Source organism: Melanerpes formicivorus, unplaced genomic scaffold (assembly GCF_026170545.1).
Source record: "Melanerpes formicivorus ecotype bairdi unplaced genomic scaffold, bMelFor1.0.p_v2 SCAF_26, whole genome shotgun sequence".
Lineage (NCBI taxonomy): Eukaryota > Metazoa > Chordata > Aves > Piciformes > Picidae > Melanerpes > Melanerpes formicivorus.
The window spans coordinates 8,418,907-8,442,573 of record NW_027142378.1 but is presented as its reverse complement, the minus strand read 5'-3'; the positions used below and the strand labels follow the sequence as shown (position 1 = coordinate 8,442,573).

At 49.4% G+C, this 23,667-nt stretch overlaps 1 protein-coding gene and 1 non-coding gene across 2 annotated transcripts; one reads left to right on the top strand and one right to left on the bottom strand.

Moving 5' to 3' along the window:
• Positions 1-565: 565 nt before the first annotated feature.
• Positions 566-19,623, top strand: TAF1A (TATA-box binding protein associated factor, RNA polymerase I subunit A). Its single transcript, XM_068153741.1, has 10 exons — positions 566-906; positions 1,959-2,128; positions 4,687-4,800; positions 7,289-7,487; positions 9,355-9,485; positions 11,961-12,119; positions 13,068-13,134; positions 14,574-14,694; positions 17,060-17,220; positions 19,309-19,623. Exons 1-10 carry the CDS (start codon positions 771-773, stop codon positions 19,452-19,454), a joined length of 1,404 nt encoding a protein of 467 aa, XP_068009842.1. The 5' UTR covers positions 566-770; the 3' UTR covers positions 19,455-19,623.
• A 3,006-nt stretch (positions 19,624-22,629) lies between these two features.
• TRNAT-UGU (transfer RNA threonine (anticodon UGU)) lies at positions 22,630-22,702 on the bottom strand. Its single transcript has one exon. It is a non-coding gene; the product is annotated as a tRNA-Thr (tRNA).
• Between the last annotated feature and the right edge of the window lie 965 nt (positions 22,703-23,667).

Genomic DNA, 23,667 nt, shown 5'->3' with positions numbered 1-23,667 from the left:
GAAGCAATCTCCCCTGCTCCATGCTGTCACTCATTCTTGCTACCCTCGCAGAGCTGTGATCGCTGTATCTCCACGCTTTACATCATCCGTACACCCCCCTGCTCCAGCCGATGGACCCGTATTCTCTATCTATTTCGGGTGGAAGCAAACCCCAGCCTTGCCAGCCGCTCGGCCCACCGACGAACCTGGCAGCACCCGACCAGCCAGTCGGTTTGGGCGCCAGGGCCTCCCCCGAGGCCTGCACCGCTTTGTAGCCAGCCCCCCTAACCGAGGGAAGCACCGAGGAAAAAGGACACTTTTTACAAGCCAAAGTCAAAGCAAAGAAGTGGAGGCACCGCCTGGCCGGGCGTGACCAACACGCCCGCCGCCAAGCCAGCCACCTGGCTCACTGCGCAGGCGCACGAAGAACGTTGCCTTAGCCATGATGGCGAGCCGGCGGCGTCCAACCTCCCTCACTCCGCATGCGCACAGGGGTCCTCCCTCCCGCGCCAACCCGCGCATGACGGCGGCGGCGCCACGGTTGCCAGGACGCATGCGCCCCCTGGCACGCTGCAGGAGGCGGTCCTTGTTGAACGCGTCTCCCGCCAAGCCGTCTGGAGACCGTCTGGCGGCCGTGCTTCGCGGTTTGGCTGGGTTAGCTAGGAGCGGCCGGAGGGTTGTGAGGTCTCCTTACAGCGGAGTCGTCTCCCAGGGCCGAAGATGGGCGCTGCTCGCTGCAGCCGGGCGGTGAGGCACCATTAGTGCGGGCGTGGGGGTCTGCCTGCGGAGCCATGGACAGCTTTCTGGAGGAGGAGGAGGAGGAACTGGTGGCAGCTGCGGCGGCGAAGAGTTTCGCTGCGCAGAAGACGAGCGCCCTGCTGCCTGCCCTGCACCTGCCGTTCCTCCCGCCGCACTACTACCAGCCGGGTAAGCGCGGATCTGCCCGGCCGCGGCTCGGGCTCTTCCTGCTTGTTCGCGCCCGACGACGCGGCTCCCTGGGCTACGCCGTGCCTCTGTTCCTGGCCTCTGCGTGCCCGGCCTCCTCTCTCCGCGTTTCGCCGCCGAGCTGGGCCAGTTGGGGTTCCTGATGCCCCTCCCCTGTAGCGTAGGGGCTGCCCGGCAGCATGCGAGGGGCCTGGAGGTGGCTGCTGCGCATCAAGTAACGGTCGGTGAGGGACTGACAATGAAGGTGGTGTGGGGGCAGGTGACTGGAAAGCCTCGGGAGATGTTGTTTGAAAACAGCTTTGTAGCGAAACGCCTTGTCCATGTCAGATGACTTCTCAGTAACTTGCTTTTAACTACAGTAGCCATGCCCCTTGTGTATCACAGTATCAGTCAGGGTTGGAAGGGACCACAAGGATCATCTAGTTGCAACCCCCCTGCCATGGCCAGGGACACCCCACACTAGATCAGCCTGGCCAGAGCCTCATCCAGCCTGGGCTTAAAGGAGAATAGTTCCTTACGTTTATCCTTGTTCATAGTACGAACTGCTTTGATACTTGAGTAGTCTCTCTGTGCAGCTCTTCAACACAGCAGTCCCAAAAAGTTGGGTAATGATTAGTAAGGCAAAAGAGTTGTCCCCAGAATGTACACTGAAGTGATCAAAGCACTGTGGCCTAGTTCTGGTAGAGCAATAGTGTGTACTGTGATTACTGTGATTATATTGTAACTCGATGATCTTTGAGGTCCCTTCCAGCCTTAGGAATACTGCATCTAATGTTTGGCTTTTCACTCTTTCAGATGTCTGCAGCTGTATGCTTCTTGTGGAAAATGCTACTTCATGTTGTATTTCCAACTGTTGACATACCCTTGCCTCCCTGCAGGCTATTAGGGTGTGTTTAACTTCAGACCCATGTAGCTTGAAATCTCTTTATTGCCTGAGGAAGAGCCATGTGAGAGAGGGACTGAAATGGTGCCTGCCTAGGGGCTGTGATAGTTGTGGCCTTTGTTGATTTGTTTGTTTTGTTTCTATTGTTTAGTGTCTTGGCATGAACATAAATCAGACTTCAGGAAGAGCAAGGAAGCGTGTTTAAGATACATTCAGGATGCCATGCTACGACAGCAGTGGAAGAGGGCTGCCGAGTTTCTGACCTACTACATTGAGGCACTAGAGAAAGACTTTTCTAGAGAATCTGTGGGTCCATCAGAGGTAAGCCAGTGTCCCTTAACAGAATTATTTTGTAGTTGAAAAAGTTGCTTCTAAAAAGGTATAATGCTTCATGTGGTTGCATGGAGTGTGTGAAGTTCCAAAAGGGATTGGATGTGGCACTTGGAGCCATGGTTTAGTAGTCAGGAGGTGTTGGGTGACAGGTTGGACTTGATGATCTCTGAGGTCTTTTCCAACCTTATTGATTCTATGATTCTATTTAGAATAAACCTTTAGAATAAACCAAACCAGGTTGGAAGAGACCTTCAAGATATCGTGCCCAACCCACCTAATGAACTAACCCATGGCACCAAGCACCCCATCAAGTCTCCTCCTGAACACCTCCAATGACGGTGACTCCACCACCTCCTTGGGCAGCCCATTCCAATGGACAATCACTCTCTCTGTATAGAACTTCTTCTTAATATCCAACCTGAACCTCCCCTGGTGCAGCCTGAGACTGTGTCCTCTTGTTCTGGTGCTGGCTGCCTGGGAGAAGAGACCAACCTCTGTCTGTCTACAACCTCCCTTCAGGTAGTTGTAGAGAGTGATAAGGTCACCCCTGAGTCTCCTCTTCTCCAGGCTGAGCAACCCCAGCTCCCTCAGTCTTTCCTCATAGGGCTTGTGCTCCAAACCCCTCACCAACTTTGTTGCCCTTCTCTGGACTTGTTCCAGCAAGTCAACCTCCTTCCTAAACTGAGGGGCCCAGAACTGGACACAGGACTTGAGGTGTGGCCTAACCAGTGCAGTGTACAGGGGCACAATGACCTCCCTGCTCCTGCTGGCCACACTGTTCCTGATGCAGGCCAGGATGCCATTGGCCCTCCTGGCTGCCTGGGCACACTGCAGGCTCATGTTCAGCCTACCATCAACCAGTACCCCCAGGTCCCTCTCTGCCTGGCTGCTCTCCAGCCACTCTGACCCCAGCCTGTAGCACTGCATGGGGTTGTTGTGGCCAATGTGCAGAACCTGGCACTTGGATGTGTTCAATCTCCTGCCCTTGGACTCTGCCCATCTGTCCAGCCTGTCGAAGTCCCTCTGCAGAGCCTCTCTACCCTCTATGACCAACATTCATCCTAGATAATTACAGGCTTGACTTACTACTTTTCCCCAGTTATAGAAAAAAAAATCAGAGGTAAGACCTGAAAGGTTAAGTTAGTTTCATAAACTGTTTTCATTAAAAACAAAAGAGATTGATGCTTCCAAAAGCAAATAAGCAGCCACTCAGATTCTGATGTAAAAACCCTGGATTGGCAGGCTGCAGAAAATACACCAGACCTCACAACTGGTAATGCTTAAGGCAGCACGCTGTCCAATTGCTCAACAAAAGTCTGCCTCTCCTAACCAGTCCTCACAGAGCTTGGATTCTGCTGAGATCTTGCTTTCAGGGGTGCTGAGAAACTGCACTGTTGCCTGCTGTTTCTCCTGACAGAGTGTTCAGTGCTCCTGAAAGGTTCTCTGGGCTTGCAGGCTGTCCCTTTTTTGGCAGGGGGTTGTTTTGCTTGATTGTCTTCTTTGGTTTTTGTTTTGTTTTGTGTTTTTTTACCTAGGCTCTTGTCACAGCAGAGGGACACTTGGCTTAGTGTAAAGGTTGTATCTATGAAAAGCCATGGTAAAGTAATTTACTAACAATGGAAAAGCAGTCATAGTTTGCTGGTGGTCTCACATCAGTCAGAACCCAGTTGAAAGTCAGAGGCCTATTTGATCTTTTTTATCAGCTCCTTTAGTACTTGCAAGAACTCCTGGCAGAAGCAGGAGGAAAGAATCAGAGCTGTTAAATCATCATAGTATCAGTCAGGGTTGGAAGGGACCACAAGGATCATCTAGTTCCTACCCCCCTGCCATGGGCAGGGACACCCCACACTAGATTAGGCTGGCCAGAGCCTCATCCAGCCTGGGCTTAAACACCTCCAGGGACGGGGCCTCGACCACCTCCCTGGACAACCCATTCCAGGGCTTCACCACTCTCATGGGGAAGAACCTCCTCCTCACCTCCAGCCTGAATCTCCCCACCTCCAGCTTCATTCCATTCCCCCTAGTCCTATCATACCTGAGATCCTGAGAAGTCCTTCCCCAGCCTTCCTGTAGGCCCCCTTCAGATACTGGAAGGCCACAATGGAGTGTTTGAATACAGATTAACCTGCTGGAATGTTTATTTAGGTTGTGTAGGCAGATCTTGTGGATCTAATTGGAAACAATCTTCATTACCAGTTAATTCTTCAAAGAGAATTGCGTCCCTTATGTCTCAGCAAGGTTATATCAAAGGGGAACATCATTTTTTCAGCAGCAGGAGGAGGGACCTTTTGACAAATGCAGTTCTTACAAGCTTTGCTGGAGTACTGCATTCATAATGAGCAGCTCTGAAGCACCCACTGACCGTACAAGTCTTGATGCTTATGTTGATTACCATAGCAGTAGGTAACACTTAGTGTTCATTTTTAATTTGCACTTCAAATGTAAAACTTTTTTCATATCTTAAAGTGAGTTTGATAGGACTGTATGTGTGGTGACTTGCCCCTTCTGTACTGAGGTGGCTTTTGAATGTTTCTCCCCTTCAATAGATGATTTGGAGAATGGGAGCTGAGATTTTGTGGCACCACTCTGACAGCAACGTTAAAGAATTCAACTCTTTCATAGAACAGATGAAAACTACAGGATTAAAGAGGTATTTGAAGGTAAGTGTGCTTTAGAATTAGAATAAACCAGGTTGGAAGAGACCTTCAAGTTCATTGTGTCCAACCTATCATCCAACACCACCTAATCAACTAAACCATGCAGCCAAGCACCCCATCAAGTCTCCTCCTGAACACATCCAGTGATGGTGACTCCACCACCTCCCTGGGCAGCACATTCCAATGGGCAATCTCTCTCTCACTGTAGAACTTCCTCCTAACCTCCAGCCTAAACCTCCCCTGGTGCAGCTTGAGACTGTGTCCTCTTGTTCTGGTGCTGGTTGCCTGGGAGAAGAGACCAACCTCTGCCTGTCTATGACCTCCCTTAAGATAGTTGTAGAGAGCAATAAGGTCACCCCTGAGTCTCCTCCAGGCTAAGCAGCCCCAGCTCCCTCAGCCTCTCCTCATAGGACTGTGTTCCAAACCCCTCACCAACTTCATTGCCCTTCTCTGGACTTGTTCCAGCAAGTCAACATCCTTCCTAAACTGAGGGGCCCAGAACTGGACACAGTACTCGAGGTGTGGCCTAACCAGTGCAGTGTACAGGGGCAGAATGACCTCCCTGCTCCTGCTTAGTGCAGTCTTGATGATTTCCCATGTTTACCTAAATGCTTGCTTAAAGGTTAGCTTCTGATTCTCTCCTGAAATGTTTTACTGACAGGAGTGTCAAAACCAATACACCTGAGTTAGCCATTGCATGATATTTTAAAGGTTTTTCTCTGCCTAACTGTAGCTGTGGCTGTTCAGGCTGGGTGCCTCCTGTTACTGCCACATAAGCTGCACCTCTGGTGTCCTGAGCATCCAACCCAGTAGGTGGACACAGGAAACAGCTTATTTCTACCCATAACTCCTGCACCTTATCCATCTGCAAAGTCATTCTCTTCCTCTGTCTTCCCTCTCTGCTCCTGTGGGAGATGCTCCCTATTGGGTAATGCTGGGGGAGTATCTCAAGGCCTCTTAGGCCTGGCTAGGCCTAATGCCAGGAGGAGAAAGGGGTGGTGACACTCTCAGACCTGGCCAGCTGCTAGGCCTAATGCCAGGAGGAGAAAGGGACACTCTCAAACCTGGCCAGCTGAGACTAGCCCAGCAGTGGGCAGGGAAGAAAGAGCCCTGGGAGTTTTTGGGTAGACCCTCAGGTGGGGAGAAGGGAAGTGTTGGGGAGCCCTTAGGGTGTGCTGTAAGGGACTCTGTACAGCTTGGGATTCTTTTGTCACTATGCTTTGTAGCTTCTGTATAACACTAATTGCTTTTCCATTTAATCTTCCCATCACTTGGCAATCCATTTGTGTGTCATTCTTTTGCCCCTTCTTGGGGCAACAGAGGATCTGTCTGGCCTCAAACCAGGACAATATCACATTTGGTCTGTGTATTGGATCACAGATGCAGGTTGTCAGTCCTTGGAAGAGCTTAGGTCCTTTAATCTTCTAATTTGAAGCAGTTGAATTATTTTCATGCATGCTCCAGGAACACCTTATTATACATGAACATCTGCCAAGTTTTTTCTTGCCAGTCCTTAATTTGGCCACTGTGCAGAGTCCTGTTTAAATATTGTCATCATTATCTGCTCACTTTTCCAGTAGCTAACCTGTATATGCAGGGGAGGGTCTTATACTGTGGCCCTCTTTGTCACCCAGCTGTAGTTATTTGCTGTGGTGGCTTGGTCAAACCTTTTTTGTTTGTTTCTTTGGCTGTTTCTCACTTGTGATGATGCTTTTGTCTTGAATTCTGTTGTCCTTATTCAAAGCCTTTGACAGAAGCTCTGTGAGAGTTTACCAGAGCTAACTGAAGGTTTAGTCTTTCATCCAACGCCAAACTGACAGGATAAGCTGGTAGGACATCCCTCCAAGTGTTCTGCAGCTGGGTGGTGAAATGAAAAAGCAGCAGATGTGCCCCAACTGGATTTCATCAGCTCACTCCTTCATCTTCTTAAATAGATACACCTGTTACTGACAAGCAGGTTTCTGAGACAGCTGCTTTCTGTTGCCTGGATAAATGCCACTGAGAGTCTACCACCTGATGTGTGACTTTCTGCTCCATGTATTCCAAGGGCCCCTTTTCTTTCCCAGGGATACATCTTTGTGTATGTCTCCAAGATCTTCACACAGGAAAAATTATTAGGTTCTTGGCTCATCTCCCTGCCACCAGTGACACTTGTATTCTCCCAGTCATAGAATCATTTCAATTGTAAGAGGCCTTCAAGATTGTTGGGTCCAATCTTCAACCTAAGACTACCATGTCCCAAAGTCCATGCATTTCTTGAACACTTCCAGGGATGGTGACTCCACCACCTCCCTGGACATTCCTCCCATTTTTCTCCAAAATTCCTTGTAAAGATAACTGTTTGGACAAAAAAAACCCTTCTAATTAAAATACTTTAACTGTTTGCTACATTTCATGTGCCTGTGAGTAGTGAATCTCTTCACTGCTGTATTGATGAGAATCTCTCCATTTGTGATCTGAAACATTGTGGTCTGGACTATCTGAATTGCAGATTTGCCTAGAGCACACCTTTTACCTCCTGTGTAATGGACTAGTAGATGAAGCTTACCAAGTCCTGTCCCTGGCAGAAAGTTGGAGGTTTGGAGACCAAACAGCCATTCAGGATAAGGAAAAGAAACTGATTACGGCCTACAGGGGACTGTTGGACTACTACAGGTGGTGTAAGCAGAAGAACATCCTTTTAGAGCATGGTAAGTGATTTGTGTTGAGCTGTGAACTCCCAGCTTGCCCCTGCAGGCACCACTGTTTGCAGAGACACATTTCCTTTCAGAATTTGATGTGGATGCAGCAGTGGTGGTGCCAAAAGAGCACACTGCTCAGCAGCTCTCCAAAGTGTCCTGAGATGCTCTTCTGAAGCATTTCTTAAACCCAGTATGCAACACCTAAAATAATGGTCACTGCTGCAAGTGAACACATTCCTTTGGCACAGTAGGTGTACAAGTGCTTGACTGCTGCCAGAATTTGGGGGGCTGGCAAAAGCCCCCCCCCCTCCCCCCAGCTTGTTTCAGCTTCTTGAAAGATAGTGCCTTGGATTCAGTTAAACCTGCTGCTGTCCTTTGTACACCCAATAGTGATTGGTTTACATTTTACTGCTTTTCTGCTCAAGATCTGTGAAACATTGTAAAGGCACAGCCTAAAACTCTGCCACATTACCCCACACACAAAAGGAAGGAACTTCCTGGGGACTTTAGGAATATATCAAATACTCACAATCCTGTTTGCTGATGGTGCACATTCCTCTTTTCATCCCTTTTTATTGGAGAACCCTCCTGAGCTGCTGCAGCTGCTTAGTCCACATGTGTGGTGGGGGAAGACCCAAGAGAAAGGGCTCTGTCAGTCTGCAACTGACCCATTTTCATGGGAACCACCTGATTATTGTCAGATGTCACCATGGAGAGCATGTCCAAAGCCAGGCAAAAGAAGTAGGCATCAGGAGCAGCTAAAGATCTGTTCCTTTGCCCACACTTGTCCCAGCATGGGGTCTGTCTTCCTGTGCCTGTCAGGGCATGTGGCCTGGGAGAAGGGCTTATGTGAGTCTTGTTGACCCACAACCCTGGGCTGGAGGGAGGTGTCTTCCCCTGGCTCCCTCTGTCCCAGCTTCTCTGCTTCCCCCATCCTGTTTTCACGAGGGGGACAGGAGGGGCTTTGGATGTACTGCCACACTGAGATAAGAATTCAATGAACAAATGAGTTAACATCTGTTCATTAAACCCCAATGCACACTTACATGAGCCTGTTTGCAGAAAAAGCACAGCAGAAAGCAGCAGCAAGAGAGCTAAAAACCCAAGCCAGGGAGGCCTTCCAGTATCTGAAGGGGGCCTACAGGAAGGTTGGGGAGGGACTGCTCAGGATCTCAGGTAGTGATAGGACTAGGGGGAATGGAATGAAGCTGGAGGTGGGGAGATTCAGGCTGGAGGTGAGGAGGAGGTTCTTCACCATGAGAGTGGTGAAGCCCTGGAATGGGTTGTCCAGGGAGGAGGTCAAGGCCCTGTCCCTGGAGGTGTTTAAGCCCAGGCTGGATGAGGCTCTGGCCAGGCTGATCTAGTGTGGGGTGTCCCTGCCCATGGCAGGGGGGTTGGAACTAGATGATCCTTGTGGTCCCTTCCAACCCTGACTGATGCTATGATACATCCCTCCCTGTCCTGCTGCCATCTCAGCAGAAGAGAGCCAACAGCCAAAATCCCAGAACCCAAAAGCAGGAACAGGAAGCCTCCCGTGTTAGAATCTCACCTTCAAGCCTCCTGGTGTTTTGCTCCAGCCAGCATTTTCATTCTGAAGCTGGCATGAGGCTGAATGGTGTGAATAGCAGCAGATTAAAACTCAGCCTTGTGCTGGTAGCATCTTCTGTTGGAGTGCTGCCCATCATGCCCTGTAAGTTGGAACTGGGTGGCGATAAATTTGAACAGGAGTGGTACAAACTTGTTTCAATACTGAGGAAACCAAGGCCTCTCTTCTTACAGGCTTGCCCTCTGAGGTCCTGGTGTAGTAAAATGTGATCATCTCTTGGGTGCACCACTTTGAACTGATTTTTGTGTCTTTTCTTCCATGTTTTGGTAGGGCAGGATGGCTTTGAAGACTTGGCTGTTGAACAGGAAATGCACGATTGCTTTCGGAAGGCAGCAGTGAGCTTACAGGAGATCATTAAAATACCTGGAGTCTGGGATCTCTTTGTGAAGTGCTATGTGGATGTAAGGGCATGGTTTACAGACACCTTCTTCTTCTGTTTACCTGTCTGACTCTCATTCAAATGTCTGTCTGCAGGGTTGTTTTTCTTGCCTGTGTGGGTGACAGCAAAGCATTGTTAAAGCACACATCTGTACGTGTGTCTCACAGGCTGTGATTTAGAGCACACTTTACTCCTGCTAGAGCCTGCACAGAGTACAAAAAAAGACTTCTCTGTGCATTGCCAAGAAAAAGAAATAGACAAACAGCCTGCATGTTTGGTTTGCATGGAGATAGGGCAGAAATTGGAGCACAGCTGCTTTGTTTGAATTCCTGGAAACTATTTCTCTCTTTTTTTGGCAGGGCACTGGTTTTCTGGGTACATGAAATGTGAAAGACACCAAATGTGCAGCCCCCTCTGTTCTGATAGAGGCTTTTGTTCTGTTGTTTGTATTATTTTGGGTTAATTTTTTTCATTTTATTTTACTTCTCATAGTACCAGTCAGGGTTGGAAGGGACCACAAGGATCATCTAGTTCCAACCCCCCTGCCATGGGCAGGGACACCCCACACTAGATCAGGCTGCCCAGAGCCTCATCCAGCCTGGGCTTAAACACCTCCAGGGTCGGGGCCTCGACCACCTCCCTGGACAACCCATTCCAGGGCCTCACCACTCTCATGGTGAAGAACCTCCTCCTCACCTCCAGCCTGAATCTCCCCACCTCCAGCTTCATTCCATTCCCCCTAGTCCTATCACTGCCTGATATCCTAAGAAGTCCTTCCCCAGCCTTCTGTAGGCCCCCTAACCTGCTTAGAATGTGCAATTAACTTCAGGCTAAGAAATGGGTATTTCTTAATCTTAAGATATTTAAGAAATGCTTTACTTTCTGCCAGTGACTGACTTCCCTAAGCACCCTTTATGGAGTTGTGGTGCTAACAGCTGCCAAGCTCTTTCATTGAGCTTTTCTCTGTAAAGAGCTGATGGTGTCTCTTTCCAGTGAGCAGGCACTGGTAGCTCTTTGCCAATTACTTGTTAAAGGAATCTTCTCCTGTAGCAGCTTCTGTGTGTGAATTTTGTCCATCTGTGATGAGAGTAACCACTCACATGAAAATATGCTGGACTTAGTCTTGCCCAATATGCTGCACTCTAAGATACAGCCTGTGCTCTTGGGTAGTTCTGTGGCAGCCCAAAATTGATTTAGGATTTAGGAAGGGCAGGTCCTGCCTGACCAACCTGATCTCCTTCTACGAGCAGGTGACCCGCCTGCTGGATGTGGGGAGGCCTGTGGATGTAGTCTGCCTGGACCTCAGCAAGGCCTTTGACACTGTCCCCCATGGCAAACTCCTGGCCAAGCTGTCAGCCCATGGCTTGGACAGGAGCACACTGTGATGGGTTAGGAACTGGCTGGAGGCTGAGCCCAGAGAGTGGTGGTGAATGGTGCCACAGCCAGCTGGCAGCCAGGCACCAGTGGTGTGCCCCAAGGATCAGTGCTGGGCCCTGTGCTCTTTAACATCTTTATTGATGATCTGGATGAGGGCATTGAGTCCATCATCAGTAAATTTGCAGATGACACCAAGCTGGGGGCAGGAGTTGATCTGCTGGAGGGTAGAGAAGCTCTGCAGAGGGACCTCGACAGGCTGGGCAGATGGGCAGAGTCCAAGGGCAGGAGATTGAACACATCCAAGTGCCAGGTTCTGCACATTGGCCACAACAACCCCATGCAGAGCTACAGGCTGGGGTCAGAGTGGCTGGAGAGCAGCCAGGCAGAGAGGGACCTGGGGGTGCTGGTTGATGGTAGGATGAACATGAGCCTGCAGTGTGCCCAGGTGGCCAGGAGGGCCAATGGCATCCTGGCCTGCATCAGGAGCAGTGTGGCCAGCAGGAGCAGGGAGGTCATTGTGCCCCTGTACACTGCACTGGTTAGGCCACACCTCGAGTCCTGTGTCCAGTTCTGGGCCCCTCAGTTTAGGAAGGATGTTGACTTGCTGGAACGAGTCCAGAGAAGGGCAACAAAGTTGGTGAGGGGCTTGGAACACAGCCCTGTGAGGAGAGACTGAGGGAGCTGGGGCTGCTTAGCCTGGAGAGGAGGAGACTCAGGTGTGACCTTATTGCTCTCTACAACTACCTGAAGGGAGGTTGTAGACAGGCAGAGGTTGGTCTCTTCTCCCAGGCAGCCAGTACCAGAACAAGAGGACACAGTCTCAGGCTGCACCAGGGGAGGTTCAGGCTGGAGGTCAGGAGGAAGTTTTACACAGAGAGAGTGATTGCCCATTGGAATGGGCTGCCCGGGGAGGTGGTGGAGTCACCATCACTGGAGGTGTTCAGGAGGAGCCTTGACAGGGTGCTTGGTGCCATGGGTTAGTTGATTAGGTGGTGTTGGATGATAGGTTGGACAGGATGATCTTGAAGGTCTCTTCCAACCTGGTTTATTCTATTCTAATTGTGAGACACTGTTGCTGATATGTGACAATCTAATGGCAGACTTGACTTCTTTCTTTTAGTTGTTGGAATTCTATGGAGACTACAGTGAAGCTCACCAAGTGCTAAATGAATATGCCTACAACTCCAAGTTTCCTGCTAACCCCAACGCTCACGTTTACCTCTATCAGTTCCTGAAGAGACATGGTGAATCAAAGAAATCACTCATATCTGCACTGAAGGTACACACTGTGTAGTAGGTACAATCTGTGGTCATTCATGTTGTATTCTGCTCTGATAATTTGGCTCAATTGAGCTCTTTAATATTATTCACCCTGTTGTATTCCTTGTGGAAAGCAGAGGGTTAGAGGAAAGTTAATGGGAGGGACACAGATGGGGGGCAAATAGTATCCTTTTCTGTCACAGAACAATAGGGCTTGGAAGGGATCTTTGATCATTATGTGGCCAGCAGCAGCAGGGAAGTCATTGTGCCCCTGTATTCAGCACTGGTTAGGCTACACCTTGAGTCCTGTGTCCAGTTCTGGGCCCCTCAGTTTAAGAAGGACATTGAGACTCTTGAACGTGTCCAGAGAAGGGCAGTGAGGCTGGGGAGAGGCCTCGAGCACAAGCCCTACGAAGAGAGGCTGAGGGAGCTGGGGTTGTTTAGCCTGGAGAAGAGGAGGCTCAGGGGTGACCTCATTGCCCTCTACAACTACCTGAAGGGAGGTTGTAGCCAGGAAGGGATTGGTCTCCCAGGCAAGCAGCACCAGAACAAGGGGACACAGTCTCAAGCTGTGCCAGGGGAAGTTTAGGCTGGAGGTGAGGAGAAAGTTCTTCCCAGAGAGAGTTGTTAGTCATTGGAATGTGCTGCCCAGGGAGGTGGTGGAGTCACCATCCCTGGAGGTGTTCAAGAGGGGATTGGATGTAGCACTTGGTGCCATGGTCTAGCCATGAGGTCTGTGGTGCCAGGTTGGACTCGATGATCCTCGAGGTCTCTTCCAACCTTGGCGATACTGTGATACTGTGAAAGGCCTTGCTGAAGCACCTTAGTACCAGATTGCTTCATCTTCCAAACTAAAGCTCCAAATCCTCTGGAGCCTGTGCTGCTCTTGATCAGGTAGAAGTCTTCAAAAAGTTTTCAAATCCAACTGCTGTATCTGGGGTTTGTTTTTATCTCTATTGCTTTTCAGATCTTGCATGATATTGTTCCTTCTCACGAGCTGATGATAGATTTCAATACTATGCTTCAAAAATCAAGTAAGTCCTTGAGTACCTTTGCTCTTCATATTATTCTAGAACAGTAGTCTCAAATTAGTCTTCAGGAGAGTTCATGCTTTTAAAAGTAATTTGGTTAAGGAAAAAGCCCAACAACCCCCCATCACAGGAGCCTTTAAATTGGATGTGTGAGCAGGGATTTACAAACTGCTGTACACAAATCCCTTTTGCATTTTAAAGGCTGATCAAACCACACTGGCCCAAGGCACAGTCAGGATCTCAGAAATAATATAGAATAGAATAGACCAGATTGGAAGAGACCTTCAAGATCATTGCGTCCAACACCAAGCTGGGGGCAGGAGTTGATCTGCTGGTGGGTAGAGAGGCTCTGCAGAGGGACCTCGACAGGCTGGACAGATGGGCAGAGTCCAACGGCATGAGATTGAACACATCCAAGTGCCAGGTTCTGCACATTGGCCACAACAACCCCATGCAGTGCTACAGGCTGGGGTCAGAGTGGCTGGAGAGCAGCCAGGCAGAGAGAGACCTGGGGGTGCTGGTTGATGGTAGGATGAACATGAGCCTGCAGTGTGCCCAGGCAGACAGGAGGGCCAATGGCATCCTGGCCTGCATCAAGAACAGTGTGGCCAGCAGGAGCAGGGAGGTCATTCTGCCCCTGTACACTGCACTGGTTAGGCCACACCTCGAGTCCTGTGTCCAGTTCTGTGCCCCTCAGTTTAGGAAGGAGGTTGACTTGCTGGAAGGAGTCCAGAGAAGGGCAACAAAGTTGGTGAGGGGTTTGGAACACAGCCCTATGAGGAGAGACTGAGGGAGCTGGGGCTGCTTAGCCTGGAGAAGAGGTGGCTCAGGGGTGACCTTATCACTCTCTACAACTACCTGAAGGGAGGTTGTAGACAGGCGGATGGTGGTCTCTTCTCCCAGGCAGCCAGCACCAGAACAAGAGGACACAGTTTGAGGCTGCGCCAGGGGAAGTTCAGGCTGGAGGTCAGGAGGAAGTTTTACACAGAGAGATTGCCCGCCCACTGGAATGGGCTGCCTGGGGAGGTGGTGGAGTCACCATCATTGGAGGTGTTCAGAAGGAGACTTGATGGGGTGCTTGGTGCCATGGGTTAGCTGTTTGGGTGGGTTGGATTGGTTGATGGGTTGGATGTGATGATCTGGAAGGTCTCTTCCAACCTGGTTTGGTTTATTCTATTCTAAATGGTTTATTCTATTTTTATGTGCCTCTTGAGCTAGCAGTTATTGAGCAGAATGGGAGCAGGGACAATGTTTCTTGTATGAGTTCTGCTCTAGAGCCAGGAAACCTTATCTCTTTGGAAGAGGCAGGAGGCAACGAGGGGAACCCTCAGCAACAGGGAAAAGAGCAGTGTTTAGGGAAGCAGGATGGAAACTCTCTTGTTGCTTACTCCTGAGTTCAGCCCCATCTAAGGAATTTATTCAGCTGCCTCATCTTCTTCTAGAGAAAAGGAAAAAACGTCAGCTGGGACTGGAAGTTATTTTTGCAGCCTTGGATTATGCTGGCTGGAAGGAAAACCTGAAAGCCTGGAGCTGTTTGGCAAGGCAGATGAAACAAATCGTCATGTAAGTATCTCTGATGCACTGTGCTACAAACAAATGTGTCAAGTCTCCCCCTTTAGGCAATTGACAAGAGACACTCCATAGCCTTTTCCTTCCTGCTGGGCAAAGGAAGAATGGCCTGACCTATCCTGTGGCTGTGCTTGTCTGGGGTGTGCTTTCATTGGGGGGAAAGGAGAAACTGAGGAGAACTCCAATTTTCCATTGTTGTAGTAGTCTGAAAAAGTTGTTTATTGTTTTGAGGAGGATGTGTTTGGGTTGTCTTGGGGGATTTGTTGTGGTGTGGATGTTGTGGGGGTTTTGTTTGTTTCATTGGGGTTTTTTTGTGTGTGTGTGTGTGTGTGTTTGGTTTTTATTAACTAAGTTTATGTACTTGTGCAGGAAGAGTTACTCAGATGTTTGAATAGCATGTACTGCCTATCACTAATCCAACTCTTGGAGGGGAGGCAGAGGAAACAAAAGTTGTTGGGTCTTCTGCTCTGTCACTAGGCATGCATTACCTGAATTGCTGGGCTGTGCTAGAGGCATAGTTGGTACTCTATGGACTGGTGTGTTGTGCAATGTTGGAGAATGCAGCAAGTGTATTCTTAAAAGCTTGAGCCAAAACACCTGGGGATTGTGTCCTCACCAGCACTGACAGACATGGCCTCTGATTTCACAAGTAGTAATCCCAGGCAATCTGTGCCCAGGAGGTCTAATGTCTAGACTTGCCTTCACCCAACAAACAGGGTGCTGTTTAAGCCCTCTATGTTTACAGTAAGTTAGCTCAGTACTTAGTGTGACCCACTTTGCTGTTGTATTGCCACCTTCACAGCATCTGCTGTTAAGGACTAGAAGTTAGTGGGTTAAACCTGGGAGTGTGGTTGCATAGTTAGTAAAAATGGTATGATACTCCTAAGGTCTAGAGAGGTTCTCCTCCCCCCTCTACTCTACCACACCTGTAATACTGTGCCCAGATTAGGGCTCCCCAATTCAAGAGGCAGGGATCTGCTGGAGGGAGTCCAACAGAGAGCTGTGAGGGTGATTGTAGGACTTGAACATCTCTCCTGTGAAGAGAAGTTGAGAGACCTGGGGCTGTTCAGTCTCAAAGAGAAGGCTGAGAGGGGATCTTAATGTCTATAAATACCTAAGGGATGGGTGTCAAGATGAAGGGGCCAGTCTCTTTCCAGTGGTACCCAGTGATAGGACAAGGAACAGTGGGTACAAGGCAGAACACAGGAAGTTCCACCTCAGCATGAGGAGATGCTTCTTTACAGTGAGGGTGACAGAGCACTGGAACAGGCTGCCCAGAGAGGTGGTGGAGTTTGTTTCTCTGGGGACTTTCAAAACCCCCTGGGATGTGATCCTGTGTGACCTGCCCCAGCTTTGGCTGGGGAGTTGGACTCAATTTCTGGAGGTCCCTTCCAACCCCTACCATTCTGTTTCTCATCTGCATTTCTGTATTGGAAGACCACTCCAGAATAGCTTGGAAAAACACTGGGCATCTTGGTGGTGTTATGGGAATATCACTTCCTAGTGTGAGATAGTTTGGGTGTCTGAAGTGCTTGCTTTGAGGTCTCTATCACATAACAGTGTTTGAGTATGCACAAAGGAACACAAACCTTCTCTAAAACCAAACCAATCCTTTCATGCTACTAATTTATTGAGAAGCTTGATGAAACTTTCTTATTACTGTTAACAAACTGGCACAAGTCAAAGGCTTGCTTCATTTCACAGCATAATTCCAAGTCTAAGTAAGACTGCTGGAGTTCACCTCTGCTTTACTAGTGTTGCCAGGGATTAAAAATAGAGGTTATTTCTATTTAGTGTGTCAGTCTGCAGTGTAAGGTCAGTCTGCAGTGTAGGGTCAGCCTGCCCATGCTAGCAATATGAGACCTGTAGCAAGATCATAGTATCAGACAGGGTTGGAAGGGACCACAAGGATCATCTAGTTCCAACCCCCCTGCCATGGGCAGGGACACCCCACACTAGATCAGGCTGGCCAGAGCTTCATCCAGCCTGGGCTTAAACACCTCCAGGGATGGGGCCTCTACCACCTCCCTGGACAACCCATTCCAGGGCTTCACCACTCTCATGGTGAAGAACTTCCTCCTCACATCCAGCCTGAATCTCCCCACCTCCAGCTTCATTCCATTCCCCCTAGTCCTATCACTACCTGAGATCCTGAGAAGTCCTTCCCCAGCCTTCCTGTAGGCCCCCTTCAGATGCTGGAAGGCCACAATGAGGTCACCTCGGAGCCTTCTCTTCTCCAGACTGAGCAGCCCCAACTCCCTCAGTCTGTCCTCATAGGAGAGATGAAAAGATGACTTCAAAATCGTCTCCTGATCCTCTTTTTGTGGTAACTTAAGCTTTTCTGTAACTTCTTTTGCAGCTCTGAGAAGCATCTTGACTGGATCAAACAAGAGTGGAGCTCCAGAAAGGACTGGTGGCCAGCCTTCCACTTCAGCCGTTACTTAGCGAAGAGGAATTGGCAGGACAATGAAAGCCTTTCCTATGAAAAAGCTGTGGTGGCTGGCATCTTGCTGGGAAAGGGTAATACTAAATGTTCTTTCCTTTTCACTGTATAGAACAGAAATTATGCCTAGTTCTAGCCTGAACTAAACAGGATCCAGCTGATCTACACTTTGGAACAAGAGCAGTTTCTTTCTTCTGTGAAGGATTGTCTTTGAAGCTGAACAGCAGGAAAATGCTTACATTTGTTTGCTCTTTGACAGAGGAGAGTATTTTTCATAGCTTGTCTTATCCTGGTTTAGAATTCTGTTTTATCCTGCCTGGTTGAGCAGTCACAGTACTGTTTCCCTTGTGTGAAGGTTAAAGTCTTAGCTCCAAAAACACACAGCGTGCTCCTGAGTGAATGTTGTGAGGACTACAGGGAATTTGCTTGCTGGATGCCAGCCTAGGCAGTGCTGCTGCAAATAACTGGGGAGCAGCTGGTCCTTAAAGTTGTAATGCAAGGCTCTGGGCAACTTCTCACAGTATCTCACAGTATAACTAAGGTTGGAAATGACCTCGAGGATCATCGAGTCCAACCGATCAACACAGACCCCATGACTAGACCAAGTGCCACGTCCAATCCCCTCTTGAACAGGATGCCCCTTCTTAGTGCAGAGAGGTTTGGACTAGATGACCTTTGGAGGTCCCTTACAACCCAGACTGTGCTGTGATTCTGTGTGAAAAGAGGAGGAGGGGAGTGGGTCTTGAGTGGAAACCACCAGTTTTGTAAGGATATGAAGGTTGTGACCTCTTTAGTAGCATTCTTTGAAATGCTACCAAAGCTAAGGGCAATATCAGGCCAAGGAGCAGCTGCTAAATTGAGAATGGGAATATAGAATAGAATAGACCAGGGTGGAAGAGACCTTCAAGATCATTGTGTCCAACCTATCATCCAACACCACCTAATCAACTAAACCATGATGTGGAGGTCATGGTTTGGGCTACTAGTTGCTAGGCAGCTTGTCTGTCCTCAGCTTTTCTTGGAAGTTTATCTTCTGGGCTTCATAAAACAATTGATCTTTTTCTCTTTCAGTCAGATGTTGTCAGATGTCTTCCAGCTCTTATTTCCACATGGCTAATACAATTGTTCCAGCTCTGTTTTTCTTTAATGATGTTTGTATGATTGTTGCTGTCAGCATCACAGAAACATTCAGGTTAGAAAAGACCCTCAGGGTAATGAAGTCCACCTGATAACCCTGCTCTACAAGGTTCACCCCTAAACCATATCCCCAAGCACCACATCAGAACATGAGCATCTCTTTCTCTGCTTTATGCTCTAAAAGTTTTACTTCCTGGTGGTCTATTTGAAGAGTGAAAACAATAGAGAAAAGTGTTTTGCAAGACACAGCATGATAGAATAGAATAGACCAGGTTGGAAGAGACCTTCAAGATCGTGTCCAGCCTATCATCCAGCACCACCTAATCAACTAACCCATGCAACCAAGCACCCTGTCAAGTCTCCTCCTGAACACCTCCAGTGATGGTGACTCCACCACCTCCCCAGGCAGCCCATTCCAATGGGCAATCACTCTCTCTGTGTAAAACTTCCTCCTGACCTCCAGCCTGAACCTCCCCTGGCACAGCCTGAGACTGTGTCCTCTTGTTCTGGTGCTGGCTGCCTGGGAGAAGAGACCAACCTCTGCCTGTCTACAACCCCCCTTAAGGTGGTTGTAGAGAGCAATAGGGTCACGCCTCAGTCTCCTCCTCTCCAGGCTAAGCAGCCCCAGCTCCCTCAGCCTCTCCTCATAGGGCTGTGTTCCAAGCCCCTCACCAACTTTGTTGCCCTCCTCTGGACTCATTCCAGCAAGCCAACGTCCTTCCTAAACTGAGGGGCCCAGAACTGGACACAGGACTCGAGGTGTGGCCTAACCAGTGCAGTGCCCAGGGGCAGAATGACCTCCCTGCTCCTGCTGGCCATAATATCATGCAGAATGTTTGCTGGGTCAGATGAAGGTCGATTTAATGCTGAAGTCAGTCTCTAATGTGTGTGTGTCTTGAATGAGTTTATTACCTTTCCTCACTGAATGCTTTCTTAGATGTTGCATGTTCCTTAAAGCTTTTTGTATTTGCTGCTTTCATTGCCTGACTCAATGTTTTGTGTTTGTTTTCCCTTGTTTCTTTGCTTAGATTGCAAGTACTTCAAGCATGTGTCACGCCAAGGCTGCAAAGCTCAGGTGAAAAGGTTTCGGATGCTGAAGAGATTTGTGAGTAAACACAGTTCTGTCTGCCTGAGAATATCTGGCCTTGCAGATTCCTCTGTACAGCCTTGCTAGAGAAGACATCCTTAAGGTCCTTGCTGTACTTCCTCTCTGTGAAATTGACTCCTGTGTTGGTCCTATCCTAAAGCTTCCAGGCAGACCCAGTCAACTCAGAACTACACATTTCTGTGAGGATGCTTTGGTTTGTATATATTTTCTAATAAAATGAATAAAAATCAACTGATGAGGCTGAAGAATTTCTTTACTGCTCTACCAGTCCTACATTTCTGTGTGACATGCCAACAGCTTTCAGGTACCTCTTGAAAAATACTCAGTGTTACAGTGTGGAAGTTCTGTATCGATGGTGGTGTAGGCTTGACTCTCCTCATGTTTAGATGTGTAAGTAGTGATAGAAATGACTAGTGGGAGTTGGTTGAGGACTAGCAGTGGCATTCATGATAGGTGTTGTCTCTTAACAGGCCTAGCCAGCATGGATTTAGGAGGGGCAGGTCCTGCCTGACCAACCTGATCTCCTTCTATGATCAGGTGACCCGCCTGGTGGATGTGGGGAGGCCTGTGGATGTAGTCTACCTGGACCTCAGCAAGGCCTTTGACACTGTCCCCCATAGCAAATTCCTGGCCAGGCTGTCAGCCCCTGGCTTGGACGGGAGCACACTGCGATGGGTTAGGAACTGGCTGGAGGGCCGAGCCCAGAGAGTGGTGGTGAATGGTGCCACATCCAGCTGGCAGCCAGTCACTAGTGGTGTGCCCCAAGGATCAGTGCTGGGCCCTGTGCTCTTTAACATCTTTATTGATGATCTGGATGAGGGCATTGAGTCCATCATCAGTAAATTTGCAGATGACACCAAGCTGGGGGCAGGAGTTGATCTGCTAGAGGGTAGAGAGGCTCTGCAGAGAGACCTCGACAGGCTGGACAGATGGGCAGAGTCCAAGGGCATGAGATTGAACACATCCAAGTGCCAGGTTCTGCACATTGGCCACAACAACCCCATGCAGTGCTACAGGCTGGGGTCAGAGTGGCTGGAGAGCAGCCAGGCAGAGAGGGACCTGGGGGTACTGGTCGATGGTAGGCTGAACATGAGCCTGCAGTGTGCCCAGGCGGCCAAGAGGGCCAATGGCATCCTGGCCTGGATCAGGAACAGTGTGGCCAGCAGGAGCAGGGAGGTCATTCTGCCCCTGTACACTGCACTGGTTAGGCCACACCTCGAGTCCTGTGTCCAGTTCTGGGCCCCTCAGTTTAGGAAGGAGGTTGAGTTGCTGGAACGAGTCCAGAGAAGGGCAACAAAGTTAGTGAGGGATTTGGAACACAGCCCTGTGAGGAGAGGCTGAGGGAGCTGGGGTTGCTTAGCCTGGAGAAGAGGAGGCTCAGGGGTGACCTTATCACTCTCCACAACTACCTGAAGGGAGATTGTAGACAGGCAGAGGTTGGTCTCTTCTCCCAGGCACCCAGTACCAGAACAAGAGGACACAGTCTCAGGCTGTGCCAGGGGAGGTTCAGGTTGGATGTTAGGAAGAAGTTCTACACAGAGAGAGTGATTGCCCATTGGAATGGGCTGCCCAGGGAGGTGGTGGAGTCACCATCATTGGAGGTGTTCAGGAGGAGACTTGATGGGGTGCTTGGTGCCATGGGTTAGCTGTTTGGGTGGGTTGGATTGGTTGGTGGGTTGGACACGATGATCTTGAAGGTCTCTTCCAACCTGGTTTGGTTTTATTCTAATAAAGGTTTAACCTAGGAACAGTTGTGGTGCATTGTGAAGGTGCATTCTCAACCTGTAAAGGGTACACAGCTTGCTGCTTGTAACTGGAAGATGTAAGAGGGAGAGGTATGTGCCATGGTTTTATGTTGTGTGTTGAGAAGAGTTATAAGCTGTGAAGATCTACTGCAGCTTGTTCAAATAGGTGATGCACTTCAATGTAATCCAAAGGCAATTTTCTCCCACATGTCATACTTGGTGGTTGTCCCCCCCATTCAGGGGTTGTTTTCACATTGCTGGTAGGGGAGCTAGTGGAAGGTTGCTGTAGCTGTGTGGTTGCAGAAGGAAACCAATACTGCAGGGCTTTGAAAGAGCAGAAGCACACAACTACCAAGAACTTCTGTCTGGTGGAAGAGACTTTCTAGGATCATTTTGCAGTCTTGCCTGAGAGTTGAAATCTGCTTCTAGGGACATGAGAAATGTCTGGAGGTTCAGCTATACTATGTGTGAAATGCTGAAGAGGCAACCCAGAGGGCTTCTCTCCTGCCAAGCATTAAACAGCAGAGAGAAAAAAGGAGAGAGAATGTAAGCAAAGCTGAGTGAAGGGTGAGCTCTGTGGCTGGCAAGTAATAAAACAGGGAGGATGAATGAACCACACTATGAAGTGGTCCAGGATTTCTGTACATCTGGCCTCAAGAATCTTCCACTGAAGGAAGTGAACATTTGGCCATGTGCTGGAAGGAGCAGCAGCAGCAACTACAGAATTTCCTTGCCCTCATGCTTCTTTGCCTCTCTTTGTTGTGCCTGAGGGACAGTCTGCTGGGACATCTTTCCAGCCCCCTTTTCACTTGGAGTCCTGCTCTGCCTGTGAAAGTTAAACCCAAATAAAATCAAAACAACACAAACCAGCCCTCAAAAAATCCTAGTTACAGCTGAGAACTGGCTTGAACCATCACCTGGCTTCTCAGTGCCCAGAGGCTGGATTCTGTCCAGCTGGTGAGCACCTCTTGACCTGCAGGTAAAGGCTGAGTGTTGCAAATTTCCCTGGCTGAGCTTCTTTCCCCATGGCACAGAATTGAACTGTAGAGAGTTGTTGGTGCCCCGCCAGCCCAGCTGGAGAACAGCTCCTGTGACATTCAGGTGGGGAAATTCATGTTGGGACAGTGAGGACTTTGGGGCTGCGTTTTCCGCGGTGGAAGCGGGGCAGTAACAAACGTCGAAGGTTCCTTTCGAGAGGAGCCTATTTAGTTGCATCCCTGATGTGAGTGTGAAGCGACGGCAAATAAAGACGTCATTTGGCAGTCGTTCCACCCCACCCCCGCCCCCGTAATCTGTCCCCTACCGCCATCTTGTGGGGGCAATGCAAAAAGCGGCAGCTGAACAGGGACCTCCATGATCTCCCTTTCTACCCTCCTTGTGCTGGTCAGGGGAGGGGGGAAGCAAAGAAAAAAAAACGCGGGGGGGAGTGGGGAAGAAAGAACAAGGGAAAATAGACAAAAATATAGAATGACCACAGAAAAACGAAAAAGCAGAGGAGGCCCCAGCGAGGATCGAACTCGCGACCCCTGGTTTACAAGACCAGTGCTCTAACCACTGAGCTATGGAGCCACCTATCAGTTCCATTCCTGCCGACGCCTCCTGTGCCCCTCTCCGCAGCGGCACCTGCTGAGGCCTCTGACAGTGTTAGTGGAAGAAGAGGCAAAGATGTGGAAGATCCTCACGGATTTCATAGAATCACAGAATCGTTTCGGTTGGAAAATACCTTTAGGATCATCAAATCCCACCCTTCTTTAGCTCTGCAAAGCCTGGTGCTAAACCATACCCCTCAGCGCTACATCTCTGCATCTTTTAAACACCTCCAGGGAGAGGGATTCAGTCACCTCCCTAGGGAGCCTGTTTCAAGTGTTTGAGGACACCTTCAGCGAAAGAAGTGTTCCTAATACCCAACCCCAGCCTTCCCCTGCAGCTTGAAGACCATTTCCTCTCATCCTATCACTTACTACTAGGGAGAAGGGACCAACCCCTGTCACACAACAACCTCCTGTCAGGGAGGTGTAGAGAGCAATGAACTCTCTCTTCAGCCTCCTCTTCTCCAGACTAAATTACCCCAGTTCCCTCAGCCACCCCTCATAAGGCTTGTTCTCCAGACCCTTCACCAGCTTTTTTTGCCTTTCTCTGGACACACTCCAGCACCTCCATCACTTTCTTACAGTGAGGGCCTCAAAAATCAGCTCAGTACTCAAGGTGTGGCCCCACCAGTGCTGAGCGCAGGGGTACAAGCCCTGCCCTGACCTTGCTGGTCTCCCTGTTGCTGATACAGGCCAGAATACTGTTGGTCTTCTCGGTCACCTGGGCACGCTGCTGCCTATCTCTCACCATCCTCCAGGGGGCAGCACCACTGGGCCTCTTGCCCATTGTCCACATGTGTTTCACCTGTGACAAGCTCACGACATTTCCCTTGCACCTGTTTCATAGCATCAGCTGGGTTGGAAAAGACCTCAGAGATCACCAAGCTGAACCTATTCCCTGCCTCACAACAGAAGCTCATAAAGAGCTGCCCAAAGCCCTCCCCT